This window comes from Monodon monoceros, unplaced genomic scaffold (genome assembly GCF_005190385.1).
Source record: "Monodon monoceros isolate NGI ecotype Baffin Bay Population unplaced genomic scaffold, NGI_Narwhal_1 Super_Scaffold_4, whole genome shotgun sequence".
Classification (NCBI taxonomy): domain Eukaryota; kingdom Metazoa; phylum Chordata; class Mammalia; order Artiodactyla; family Monodontidae; genus Monodon; species Monodon monoceros.
The window spans coordinates 3,092,095-3,106,312 of record NW_021703781.1 but is presented as its reverse complement, the minus strand read 5'-3'; the positions used below and the strand labels follow the sequence as shown (position 1 = coordinate 3,106,312).

Here is a 14,218-nt window from a genome sequence, read left to right as displayed (position 1 = left end):
GTTGTTGTGAGGATTTGGATATGAGTGTCCCGCAAAGAGTTAACAACTGGCCCTATTTCTACAATACTCATGTTTTTGCAAAGTGATTAAACTTCTGATTTATAGTAGATTCTGTAACTACAAGAGCTTGCCATTTCGGTAGTAAACGTTTTATATTATGAAGGATTACTGCCTGCCATATTTGTTTAGTAATCTGTTAATTCATTTAATAATATTTATGGACCATCTACCATGTACGGGAAACCGTGCGAGGCACTGCAGATCAAGCGGGGAACAAAACAGTCACAGCCCTGGGGCCTCGCAGAGAGTTGGAGAGAGAGAAACAGGAACACGTGGTAAGGTGTGGACAGGGGTGTTTCCACGAGGAAGTAGAGGACGCCACGGAGCAGGTGGAGGGGCACCCGGGGCGGGGGTGGGGGTGGGTGGAATGAACAGGATGACGATGAAGGGTTGGCAGGTAATGCTGCGTTTACAGGGAGCAGCTCAGACGCAGGCCTGGAGAGGGTGCAGCCTGAAGACGCTGAGGACGGCTGGGCCCCAGCGTGGAGGGAGGAGAGCAGATGCTTCCGATTGAGCCAGGGTGGTTGGGAAGAGGCTGGTGAGCCATAATGCGAGTTTTTATCTTGGGAAAGATGGCAAGTCTCAAAAGGTTGTCAACAAAGGGTAACATGGAAGGACAGGGTCAGAAGAGGGTACATTCGTTAAGTGATGATAAGAGCTGAAAGAAATGCATTGGCTTCTTTGTCCTCCGAGAAGTAAGAAGCTGCGGTCTCTGCTGAGATGCTGGGGCAGGAAGGTCTTTCAGTGGCTGCTGCGGGGAGCGGGGCAGGAGATGACAAGGACGGGACCAACCTGGATAATTGGCCCTTATTTCTCGGTAGTGTCACAGACTCACCAAACCCCTTCGAGACTTTGGGTAAAGAGCGTTCTGTGCTTTGCAAATTGCAGTTTCCCTGTTCTGTTGGGGTGCCCACCCGTAACTGTGTGCTCTGTGCTTTGTTTGGGGGCCAGTCACAGGCCCCTAATTTCTGCAGGCGGCTCTTTCGAGACGCTTCTCTGAAATGTCATCCTTTTCCTGTCCCTTCCATCAGTTTGGAACCCATGGCCATCAGTCAGCTGCACGGCTCCCTGCCTGCTCTTGACATTCATGGTGGATTTGAACACAGAAGATGTATATATACCTGATGAGTATAAAGAATAATTTGGGGACAGGTACAATATTTGCAGGATGCTTCCTAGATTACAGCTTCATTGCATGCATGTACATGCTACTAAGAGTGCAAATCCCGGTCTTTTAGAAATTTCTCAACTGAATGCTTCATGGAAACAGGCAAAACGTTAGAACTTGGGGAAAAACTAAAGATAATGAGAGATACAAAGGGGTCTTATGTTCCAGATGCCTGTAAGCAGGCATGTTTGCCCCGGGTCCCCACTTTTCATCTGTGGCCCTACAGGGCAAACAGGATTAATTACTGGTGTAGGGTGTCTCGTGTGCACGCGTGCGTGTGTGTGCGTGCACGTGTGCACTCACGCATGTATGTGCCTGTCTCTGTCTCTCTCTCTCATCCACAGTCTGACCTCTAGGTTCTGGATTGTTCCAGAGGTCATTCCAGCTCATGCTTTAGATTTTCATTCCCTCCATTGTTTCCTTTCTGCATTTCTCTCTGTTCAGAGCCTGTACCATTCCTTCTTTTTTTGTTGTTGTTTTTACATCTTTATTGGAGTATAATTGCTTTACAATGGTGTGTTAGTTTCTGCTTTATAACAAAGTGAATCAGTTATACATGTACACATGTTCCCATATCTCTTCCCTCTTGCGTCTCCCTCCCTCCCACCCTCCCTATCCCACCCCTCTTGACATCTGCTTTTCAAAGACATTGATTTCAGTTCTTCCCCATGAACCATAATACTTTTTAAATTGGATGATGTTATTATTTCTAATTTATTTTCCTGAAAAATCAAATGCTATAATTGTTTTGAGGTGTTTTATTTTTATGACAGTGTTCAAATATATAAGTATTTTAGTAATATCTTTAAAAGGAAGGTGCCCTCTATCATTCTGTTGTTAGAGATTTATTCGAGGAGCTACAACAAGCTAGAAAATGTGGCTAGGAGTAAAAGGTGGCCGGAAGGGATTTGCAGGAGTTCTGTTGCAACTGTAGATTGTTTATTAATCGGCTACTGTGTCAAGAATTTTTTGGCTTTGAACACTTTGAATTGTTAGTGGCACACATAACAGGTGTTAAAAGATATATAATTATGGAATTAGAGCAGGGATCTTGCCCAGAAGGCTCTGGTTTTGATTTGGACGCTGGTGCCAGAACTGTGGCTTTCCGTCCATTCATTCATTGACCAGGCAATCTGGGCAACACCGTGCACAGTAGCTGTGTTCGTCAAATTTCCTGTCTTTGATCTTTAACTGAATAGAAGCTGGGTCTCTTAGGACATTTAAAATTAGTCTGGAAAACACAGAAATCTAAGTCAAACTGAATAAACCAAAAAAGGTGATCAGTTGGCTCAAGCAACTGGAAAATTCTGGAACTGGTTCCAGAGCCGCATCCTTAGGAGTCGTCATTTCTTTCGCTTGGCCCAGCTTCGTGCTGCTGTTTCCGTTCTCAGTCACATTGGCAAGGTGAGCCCTTAGCTGCTTGGGCATTGCCAAGGGTCAGAGCACCAATGTTGGGGTACCCTTCCTGGCTTGGCCCCTGGGCTCATCCCTGGACCAGTCACTGTGGCCTGAAGATGCAGCACTTTCATTGGTCAGACCTGGGTCACATGTTACGGGTGGAGTTAGCCCCACATAACTAAAATGATTTTAGTTAGAGGTATGGTACCCATTACCACAAGAAAGAGGAATACATCTGAGACAGGAAAAACCAGTGGCCGTCTGATACAGCTAATGTTCTTATCACACGCACAAAATTAAAAAATCATAACCGAAGGAATATTTTCAGAAGATTTCTTTGGCAAAGGGTCTGTGTGCTCTGAGTTTGCTACAGTTTTTGTGGTTTTTGGCAAGCCTAGTAGTAAAATTCAACACTAGTTCATCTATTTTTATTTGTTGCTATTATTCATTCATGTTTTAAAGTAATAATCCTTACTTTTTGACAGTTGTCGGTGTCTTCCATTTCTTTTTTTTTTTTAAATAAATTTATTTATTTATTTATGGCTGCATTGGGTCTTCGTTGCTGTGCACGGGCTTTCCTCTAGTTGCAGCACGTGGGCTTCTCATTGCAATGGCTTCTCTTGTTGTAGAGCACGGGCTCTAGGCACATGGGCTTCAGTAGCTGTGGCATGTGGGCTCAGTAGCTGTGGCTCACGGGCTCTAGAGTGCAGGGTCAGTAGTTGTGGCGCAAAGGCTTAGTTGCTCCGTGGCACGTGGGATCTTCCCGGACCAGGGCTTGAACCTGTGTCTCCTGCATTGGCAGGCGGATTCTTAACCACTGCGCCACCAGGGAAGCCCTTCCATTTCTATAATAGATCTATGGAATAAAGATTTTGTAGTTTTAATGCTGTCTGTTGCAAACAATGATACTATTGTAAATGTAAACGGATGTGAAAGCTTGGAAGACCAGTTTTCAGATATGAGTCCAAGCCCAGTGACCTCTGATAACTTTATGGTTAGTTTTTCCAGAACAAGTTATTCAGTGTCTGTGTTGTCCACGTTAATCCTAGTTTTCAGGTTTCTGTGTTTTACACATTCCTGGCAGGTGGCTTGAACTCAGAGCATCCTTCTGGGGTGTGTGAGTGGGCTGCTGGTAAGGGGGGGTGCTGGTTTGCTGGTGGTGGAGTGGGGGAGGGGGACCAGAGTCTCACCTGTGCCCCGAGCCTTGAGCACCTTCCTGCTTTGACTGCCATGTGCTGTGGGAACATTGGTATTTCAGTGTGTGCCACGACAGGGAAAAGGAAGAAAAGCAAGGTACAAACTACATTTTTAGATAGCATTTGGTCTCATAAATGAGAGGATGAAGGGGTTTCAAAGTCGTGGTTAAGGTAGCTCTTTGCATTTTGTGCATACATCGGTCATATATTTAGTTAGGGATTGTTATATTTCTACTCTCTTTGGTGCTAATCACTCTATTTAAATTTTCCATTCTTGGATGGGTTTGGGGAGTTTGTGTTTTGCCAGGAAATCTTAGTTTCTTCTATGTTTCTAAGTTTGTTGCTGTAGAGTTGCTTGTGGTATAATTCTTTTACACTTATATTTATTTCAATACCTCCTATATGTGTGGTCATTTCTCCTTTCTCCTTTCCAAACTTATGTAATATTATTCTCCCTTTCTTTCTTTCTTTCCCTTTTTCAGGTTTGGGAAGGAGTGTATCTATTTTCTTATTCTTCAAAAAAAAAAATCCACCTTTTGGATTTGTCTATTCTTTTATCCCCTACCCCCTGCCATTCCATTAATTCCAGCTTGTATCTTTCTTCATTCCTTCTTTCGTGGTTTCTTTTGGTACATTTTGTTGTTCTTTTCCTAATTCCCTGAGGTGGTGAGCACTTAGTTCCTGATTATATTTCTAGAAATGTCACAGTTCAGTGTTTGGAACTGGGTACTTGGCAGGGCATGGTTCTTTCTTCAGTAACAAGGATACAGATTAGTATTAGATAATGAAAATGAGTATCAGATTAATGCCTCTTGAGAATTCACATAGCTCTGTACCAACCATTAGAAGCTTTTCTTACCCTTTCAAATTGTGTTGAGTGTTCTGTAAGCAGGAGACTTAATAGAATGTATAGATTATGCAGAAGCCTACTACAGTGAATCAAATACCATTTCAACAGAGAGCTATTAGGCAAGAAGTTGTTTTCTTTCGTATCTCGGTCGTCATTTTGTTTCAGTTTCCGGGAAAGGATTTGATGATAACCTAAATTATAGAGGAAATCACTATGATTCAGAATCATCTCTGGTTCTTTTCAATACAATACTTGTAAGTGAAATAGATAAGATGCCGTCAGCTCTGGTCTCTCGCTGAGAACTCTGGGCATATCCTGGTCTGCCGAGCGCACGGAAGCATCTGACTGCACATACCCCCTCTGTTTGCCACACCCTAAAATATCATTATTTCCTCAGTCATGAAGCTGCCATGGGAGCAAACAGCATGTTGTCATGCCCAGACTGATTTTTTTTTCCCCCCAATGGGGAAGAAAGCAAGCTGCCCTCATAAGAAAATGTCTGCTATTCCAGGAGACCATCACATGGTCATCACAAAGTCATTAAGAACCCACTGGACGGAGTCCTTACACTGTTTAGCTAGTTGGAATTTTAACATTATTCCTAACTGAATTGCAGTTAGTTTTTATGCTTTGGTGAAGGCTGAGGGAAATCAGCTATATTACATCTTTATTCTCATCATTATTTTCAGACGTGGTAGAGTCATTCTTCTTTTTATTCTTGCGCCAACAGTAAGATTCCCAGACAGCCATGAGTTCGGGAAATAGTAATACCTGGAAAATATTTTTGTCTAATTAAAGATAGAACAAATTGAAAAATTATTTGTAATTAAAGAGGAGAGTTGGTGAAGTCAAGTCTCTGCCAGACACAAAGGTAAATTGTGTCTTAAATCTCTAAGCTTCCCTGCACATTTGTCAACTTGCTAGTGGTGTCATGAACTAGAAAGTTGTACTTGTTCAGACGCCGGATTCTTGAAGACTCCTTCTCACTGTCAGGGGATCTCTGCGAGTTCTTATTTGCTTGCAGGAGAGCATTCTGGAAACTCATTGTTAATGCCTTGTATTGACCTTGGTGCTGCTGGACATTTTGAGTTTAACTGGTTTGAAAGAAAGTTTAAGAATACCCAAACAATTCCATGACCATTGTGTTACTCTTACAACTAATTGAAATGTTGCTTGATTACCTGATTTAAGCCAGGTTACATCAATAGATAATGTTGATACTGAGCTGAAGGGCATAGCTCCTGGCTTAGAGGAGCTTACAGTTAGCTGGTGGTGGAGACAGATCAGTACAGCAGCAGTAAGAGTATAAGGGAAAGTGCTGTGATTGGTGTAGGTGCAGAAGCCATGGAAACATAGAGGAAGCGGTCCTTGCTCAGGTGTGGGCTGAGCGTGGGAGGGGACTGCTTGATTGTGGGGTGTAAATTTTAAGCAGCCAGGTACAGTGAGTAGGCAGAGCGTTCCGGAGAGAAGGAGAGTGTGAACAGGGAACCATGAAACTTCACGACAGTTTACGGGGAATTGGAGAGAAGGGCAGATGAGAAACCACGTGGAGGATGTGTTGAACTGGAGCTCCAGTGATTGTTAATGGCTATTTTCTGTTTTTTAATTCAGGTAAAGGAACTGGCCAGATGTCTTAAGGGATGCTTTTGAAAAGGAGAGAGGTGTTCAAAATTATTACAGCAACTGAGAAGCAAGTTGGTTTTGGAGGAACTGTACTCTGAGGATGTTTGCTTCTATACAAGTATAGAAGAAGCCTTTGTAAATAACAGTGTCATTGGATTTGCATCAGTCTTTCCGGCGAGACTTGGAGCTTCCTGCGTCATCGGTAGACATGAGTGACCCCAGGCAGTCACAGGAAGAGCAGCAAAAGGTCGGCAGAGCCTCGTCGAAGTTCAAGGGTCCTCCCAGAATCATGCAGTCCGATGATTATTTTGCTCGAAAATTTAAAGCCATCAATGGCAACATGGGACCCACCCCTTCCTTAAGTGCTTCCAGTTCCAATGAGAACGGTGGTCCGGCTAACGGTACCCCGGCCGTGCCCAAGATGGGTGTCAGAGCAAGGGTGTCTGAGTGGCCTCCTAAAAAGGACAGCTCCAAGGAGCTGACCTGCAAGGCCCTGTGGGAAAGCCGGTCACAGCCCAGCTACGAAAGTGTCACGTCCATTATGCACAACGGGCAGAACAACCAGAGTGAGCGCCAGCAAGAGGAACCTCTCGACCTCGACTTCGTGGAGGCGAAGTCTACCGTCGGAGACATCTTCGTTCACTCTCCACAAAGAGGACTGCACCCCATAAGACAGAGGAGCAACAGTGATGTTACCATCAGTGACATCGACGCGGAAGACGTCCTAGACCAAAATGCAGTGAACCCCAATACCGGGGCCGCCCTGCACCGGGAGTACGGGAGCACGTCTTCCATCGACCGGCAGGGCCTGTCGGGGGAGAACTTCTTTGCTATGCTCCGAGGCTACCGGCTAGAGAACTACGACCACAGGGTGATGGCCCCGTTCGGGTTCCCCGAGTTTTTCCCCTGCGACCCTGCGATCTCCCCCAGCCTTCACGCCGCAGCACAGATTTCTAGAGGCGAATTCGTGCACATCTCAGGATTAGACTATATGGACAGTGCCCTCCTCCTGGGGAGAGACAGGGACAAGCCTTTCCAACGGAGGTTGAAGTCGGAGTCCATGGAGACGTCCCTCTTCCGCAAGCTGCGGACCGTGAAAAGTGAGCACGAGACGTTCAAGTTCGCCTCTGAGCTGGAGGACGGGCGTCTGGAGAGGGGCGTCCGCCCTTGGAACTGCCAGCGCTGCTTTGCACATTATGACGTCCAGAGCATCTTGTTTAATATCAACGAAGCCATGGCCACGAGGGCGAACGTGGGGAAGAGGAAAAACATCACCACCGGGGCCTCGGCGGCATCCCAGACCCAGATGCCCATGGGCCCGACGGGCAGCTGTGACTCCCCGCTGGGGAGCAAAGAGGACCTCAACTCCAAAGAGAACCTGGACACGGACGACGGGGATGGGAAGAGCAACGACCTGGTCCTCAGCTGTCCCTACTTTCGGAATGAGACAGGCGGGGAGGGCGACAGGAGGATCGCGCTGTCCAGGGCCAACTCGTCTTCCTTCAGTTCCGGGGAAAGCTGCTCCTTCGAGGCCTCACTCAGCTCTCACTGCACCAACGCGGGCGTCTCGGTCCTGGAGGTGCCCAGGGAGAACCAGCCGATCCACAGGGAGAAGGTCAGGCGCTACGTCATCGAGCACATCGACCTGGGGGCCTATTACTACCGCAGGTTCTTCTACGGCAAAGGTAAGGGGCCCTGTGTGTCCCGGGGCCGCTTCCCTGGGGCCCCTTGTGGTATGCGGCTTTGGGTCGGAGCCTGTCCGAGGCCGTTGTCCACTAGGTTGGAGCTTGTTTTGTGTCACAGAGCCTCCATTGCTGCCGGACTGATCCCTTCTTTATTTATTTTTTATTTTTTTAATTTTTTGGGCCACGCCATGCAGCACACAGGATCTTAGTTCCCCAACCAGGGATGGAACCCGTGCCCCCTGCGGTGGAAGCGTGGAGTCCTGGCCTCTGGACCACCAGGGAGGTCCCAGATCCCTTCTTTAGAAATCCCCAGTTCCCTGCCTTTGCTGATCCCTAGTCCCTGATGTGGAAACGTCTGCTCTTTCCTTCTCTCTGCCAACGTGTGAGTGTCACAGACGTCGGACTCCACTTAGGTTTACCCCTTTTAGGAAGTCTTCGCTGCTGAGCTCCATTGCTCTTTCATTGCTCTGAATAATCTCTTACACTGGTACAGTTCTGGTTCCAGTCCTGGTTCTTTTCCCTCTCGTTTTTTCTGTACTTTTCTCCTACACCTTTGCTTCATCTTTTTAATTTTATGTCTTCACAGCTCCTTCTGCCTTGTTGTACGTAGTGGAAGCGTTAAGTGAATCTTTGTGGAAAGAATGTATGAATGTATAAATTAGTAGGATGGACAAATTTAGTCTTCTTGCAGCTTTACACATAGGCTTAAAGGTTCAGATACAGACATTTCCTTGGTATTGTTATTTCAGAAATTCTTCAAGTACGCGTAGAACAAATGATGTTTATTTTATTTGTATGCTTCGCCTTGAAGGATGCATCCCTCAGAAGTCATGTAGTTGAACCCCCAGCCTTTCAATGTGTCGTTAGTCATGCCAGGGACATGAGACGCCACTCTGTCTTACAGGCCCACAGAGGAACGTGTACCACGCGCACGTCAGTAACACACGCCAAGTAGAACGCCCAGGGACTCTCGCCCTGTCTTCTTAGTGGGTGTGACTTGCTTCCGTGGCCCCTTCCTTCTAGGACAGCATACTCTTTGGGGCTTAGTTTTCTGTTTGCGGTTTCACCTGCCACCCCTCTCCATTCCCAGGTGTCACCTCTCTTAGAGCACGAAGGAGGCAGAGGTGGCCCAGTCAGTCTCGGGGGGCCTCTCCTCCTTCTGTGCCTTCTGCTGTGGATAAATTCCAGCTGACTGTACCTAGACTTCATTTTAGTATTCGTTTCTGTCTTCAGAATGCTTGCCTGCAACCTTTGACTCCAGCTGTTTCTTTTTGGGGTTGGTCGGGCTGTAGCTCTAACCTCAGGAGGTCACTCCATCCACTTCAGTCCCTGGAGCCTTCTTAGTGCTTTTTCCCCTGGACTACAAGCTGGACCAAGTGCAATTATTAAATTAATCATCCCCCCCCCTTTTGCATCATTCCAGATTTAACCAGTCATCCATAATCATAATATTAGGAAAGCATATTAATCAATGGAATGAATAGAATGTTGATAAGCGACGTAGCTAAATAAGCAGGCATTTGAATTGTGACTGGTCATGTAGCTTGAGTTGTCTTTCTGGTCTTGTACGGACGACATGATGGGACTGAAATAACTTTGTCAACATCTTGAGTCCCTGGCTGTGTCCCCAACACTCCCGTCTCAGCCCTGGCTGCTGGTGGGAGTCAGCATCACCCATTGTGATGTTACTGCCTTCCAGCCAGTGAATGCACAGAATCTCGGATCTTCTCTGTGCGGGAAATAACCCAGGACTGTTCATGCAGGGGCAGAGGATTATAAAACTCTGCTCACGGATGCCCTCGAGGTGGAACTTAGTTATTTTTGGAAAGGGAGACCATGGAGAAATAGGCTTCCTGCTTAAGATATTTTGTAAAAATTGTATATGCGTATGTATCTGTATACACGTGTATTTATGCAAATACTTCGTGCCAGCATCTCATTTGTTGTACTCCTTTGCATAGCTTAGCGTATTAAGTCTACACAGTGTATATGGAATAAAGGACTGATGTTTTCTGGGCCCAGGCAGGGCTGCCGCCCTCTGATCCATTTAATGTCCTTAAGGTCTGTTCCACGAGATAGTTTTAGGTCGCTAGATTCTCTTAATTCTCTTGACTGGTTTTCGTAGTTTTTCTCCTGAACTCTGTCACTTCCTGATAACTGTAAAGAGCTGTCTGTGAGTGGTTTATTTCCTCCACTTTTCCTGATTTGCTACTGAGGATTTCCCAGGGCTTTAGAAATGACATCATCAAACTTGGTAGATTTTGAATGTGCAATAAAACATAAATAAGAAAAACCTGAGAGTAGACGCCCTGTGGTGAGTTGTAAGTGGGTGTAGATGCGTGGTTTGACAGTTCCGGGGTGCTGGGCGCACTCCGGGTCTGTGAATGAGGCAGACGGCCAAATTCTAGACTCCTGCACTAAGCCTGCACAATGAAGGTGCGGGACAGCCGTCCCCGGGGTCCTTTGTCTTGTGTGCTGCAGTTCTGTGCTGGGCACGGTGACTGTTGTGTGGCTGATGGGACTCGGGGCCAGGACAGAGCAGGAGGACATAGAATCAGACCCAGCCCAGCCCTGCCACTCTGCGCTCTCTCCCTGCAGCCCGGGACTATGCCTGCTTCCTCCTATTTTTAGCGATTCCGCTCTTCCCCTTTGGGCCTGTGTGGCTTCAAACTGCAATTGGCTACAGTGGCAGCTGCTGCCGCTTTTGCTGGTCTCTCTGTAGAGCCATTAAGGACTAAAGGCAGAGGCAGCAGCCCGGATTCCCAGCGGCCAGGTGGCCGAGGCCTCCTACGTGTGGGACTGGAGCCCAGCTTTTTCCCAAGGATCACAAAAGCATGTGTCCGCCAGATAAAGTGCAATGATTAAATTAATGATTTCCCCCCCATTTTTCACACCAGCTTCAACCACTGGAGTTCATATCTGCCAACACATCACAAGTTGCAGGAACAGCATTGTGTTTAAAAACAGAGGCCCTGGGCAGACTGTCACAGAGCATTTTTGCAGATTTTTTTCTTTCCCTTTTTCTCTTTTCCCTTCACTCAGTTCTTCTCTTTGGAAGCAGGCTTTCAAGGAATCTTTTGATACTTTCCAGAATGCCTTTTCTTTTCCTCCATTCTTCATTGTCCTGTGTGAAACTTCATTTTCAAAAGAATGACATGGCTCCCAATCGCTGGGAAAGGTTTAAAAGACCCAGCTCTCTGAATCTCTTTCTCTCTTTCTCTCCCTTCTTTCAAGTGACGATGCCCTACATCGATTGTCATAGGTAAACTTTTCAGCTTTAATAAGGTGGTTGACTCTTTTTTTTTTAATTTCATTTTATTTATTTTTTTATACAGCAGGTTCTTATCAGTCATCAGTTTTATACACATCAGTGTATGTATACATGTCAATCCCAATCGCCCAGTTCATCACACTGGTTGACTATTGGGTAGTTAACGTGAAATGGCTGTCCTTATGTTGAGGTGTATTCCTGCATAGGCTTTGAACGGCTTTGAATAACTTTGCAAAGGGATTTACGCGGGGGAGTGGCCTGCCACGGTGCCCTGTGGGCAGCATTGCTTGTCTGGGCAAATCCCTCTGTAGCCTTCAGTGAAACGGCTTTTTAAAAGAGCCGGATTGTAGCAAGCTTAGTGAATGCTCTCAAATGTCCCTTCCTTTCGCCGGCGATGACCCTGGTGCTGTGTGCCAGGCCGCTCTGTCCCTCATGGAGCTCTAGTGAAACTGCGGTTCCCTCCTGGGAGCTAGGGCCCGCTAGATGGGGATTCCACCTGTGGTCTTGGTTTGAATTGCCTTTAGCTTCCCTTGTAGCACAGCAGACCTCCTGGGGCTTACAGCCACTTAGAGCCGCTGGCCAGCAGCTGACTGTCCCGAGTGTGACTGGGGCCGGAGCCACGCGGACAGCGGAGGGATGCCGTGGGCTTCTGTGTGTCTTGCACTTTTTAGGCAATAGTGTACCTGAGAGTTGCTCAGGAGTTCTAAAGCTGCCCGATGCCTTGCTTCAGGTCACGCACACAAGAATGGCTCCTGAAGACGAAGTAAGTCACTTTGGGGTAAACGGAGGTCAAACCAGAGAGAAGGATAAAGCTGCGCCTCTTTGATAACTCAGGGGGGAAGTGAAAAGTGGCTGAATTGTGTCTGAGCCTTTGGGAGCATTATGTATGTGCCTATGGACGTGGAGAGTGGAGGGGATACTAAGATTGACAATATTTATCTTTTTTTTTTTTTTTGGTTTAGGATTTTTAAATGGCGTATAAATACTATATGATCATTATGGGAAAATAAGGAAAGGTAGGGAAGCAAAAGAAAGAGAAAGAAAACCCCTCCAATCCATAAGAAAGAGACAATTCCCATGAATAGTTTCATCGTTATCCTGCTAGACTCTTCCTGATGCAGGTAAATGGATGTATGTGGAGCTTGCTTTGGGCGCTCATGCTTCCTTCATTGGTACTTCTGTCATTGTGTACACAGCTGCGTCAGCGCTCTAAGAGCCATTAGCAATATCATTGTCCGCCGCGGGCGCACGGGGAGATGCCAGGTATTTGCCAGCCGTGATCTGGGCAGAAGAGTTAATGACTGTATTTGCTTTACTTCAAAGAAAAATCTTTCAACTTGACAGAAACATAGTGATAAAGAGACCTATATTTCTTCCACCTGCAACACTACTCATGTCAAATATATTAATGAACGTTCATTTTAACAACAGATCTTTACTTGAAAAGCAAATTGCTATAAAGTTTAAATTTCATAAACCTTGAAAAATTATAGAAATTTCAGTCATGGCCTTCCCCATCTCCACTTGAATGTGGGCTGTGCTTAGTGACTCACCTCGGAAGGATGGAGTGTGGGAAGAGGGGAGAAGCCTGGCAAACATTGCCTCAGCCAGGTGATCCAGGTCAGCATCAACAGGGGCAAATCATGTGGATGGTTTGTACCCTTGATGTGATGGGAATGGCATTTCTGTGGTCTTCCTCTCCAAAAAACATAACCTCAGTCTGTTTAGGGAAAAACATTAGACACATCCCAACTGAGGCACATTCTACAAAAGAAGTCTGAGAAACTGTCACAGTCTAGAGGACCCTAAAGAGACACTATGACAATGTCATGTGGTGTCCTGGATGGGATCCTCAAACAGAAAAAGGACACTGGGTAAAAACTAAAAAAATCTGAGTAAACTATGGACTTCAGTTAATAATAATATACCAATATTGGTGCATTAATTGAACAAATATACCAAAGTATGTAAGCTGGTAACAGCTAGGAAACTGGGTGAGCGGTATAAAAGAACTCTCTGCTATCCTTGCAGCTTTTCTATAAATCAAAAACAATTTAAAAATCATTTACTTAATTTTTTTTAAAATGTAAGTTGTAAATTTTCATGATATATTTAAAATGAGAATCTTTAAAATAAGAAGAAAGAAAAAAATGGATGCAGTTCTTAAAAGTAGCAAACCTCCAGGGCCCTTCCTGTACACACTTGCCATGAGTATCGTTCTCAAACTTACCTTGAGGGGCAGGGGAATTGTTAAGCTTTAGAGTTTACTCTTTTTTTTTTTAATAAGCTAGCTTTGGTTGTTTCTTTTTAAATTTATTTATTTTGGTTGCATTGGGTCCTTGTTGCTGTGCACGGGCTTTCTCTAGTTGCAGCGAGCAGGGGCTACTCTTCGTTGCGGTGCGCGGGCTTCTCATTGCAGTGGCTTCTCTTGTTGGGGAGCACGGGCTCTAGGCGCGCGGGCTTCAGTAGTTGTGGTATACGGGTTCAGTAGTTGTGGCTCGTGGGCTCTAGAGCGCAGGCTCAGTAGTTGTGGCGCGTGGGCTTAGTTGCTCCACAGCATGTGGGATCTTCCCAGACCAGGGCTCGAACCCATGTCCCCTGCCTTGGCAGGCAGATTCTTAACCATTGTGCCACCAGGGAAGCCCTAGAATTTACTGTTTTTGCTATCTGTATTGAAATGCACAAAGACATTCTCTTTGAATTTCCCCTGAAATCTGCAGGTTAAGGTGAGGTGGCTGTGAGGGGCTGTTTGGGATGTCCTTGGCACTCTGGGGTTCCCAAATCTTCACTGAACTCTGTGAAGGAGGCCTTTGTGCCCAGCTCATTTTTTTTTTTTTTGGAATTTTCTATGACAAGTACAACAAAAGAAGTATGTATCTAGTAGAAATCCTTTGTAAAGAGCTGAATTGGTTTTATGGGGCAGACTCTGTAGTGTGTATGAAAGAGAGTCTTAGTTTGCCCTCTTCT

The 14,218-nt window shown here is 45.9% G+C and overlaps 1 protein-coding gene across 3 annotated transcripts in view; it reads left to right on the top strand.

Annotated features, from left to right (window-relative positions):
• Positions 1-14,218, top strand: part of SIPA1L2 (signal induced proliferation associated 1 like 2) — a 220,841-nt gene that overhangs the window by 104,645 nt on the left and 101,978 nt on the right. For all 3 annotated transcript variants that reach the window (XM_029245525.1, XM_029245527.1, XM_029245526.1), the window contains exon 2: positions 6,284-7,980. In XM_029245525.1, coding sequence (XP_029101358.1) covers positions 6,504-7,980 — 1,477 coding nt within the window. In that variant the 5' untranslated portion in view covers positions 6,284-6,503. The remainder of the gene's footprint in view (positions 1-6,283; positions 7,981-14,218) is intronic.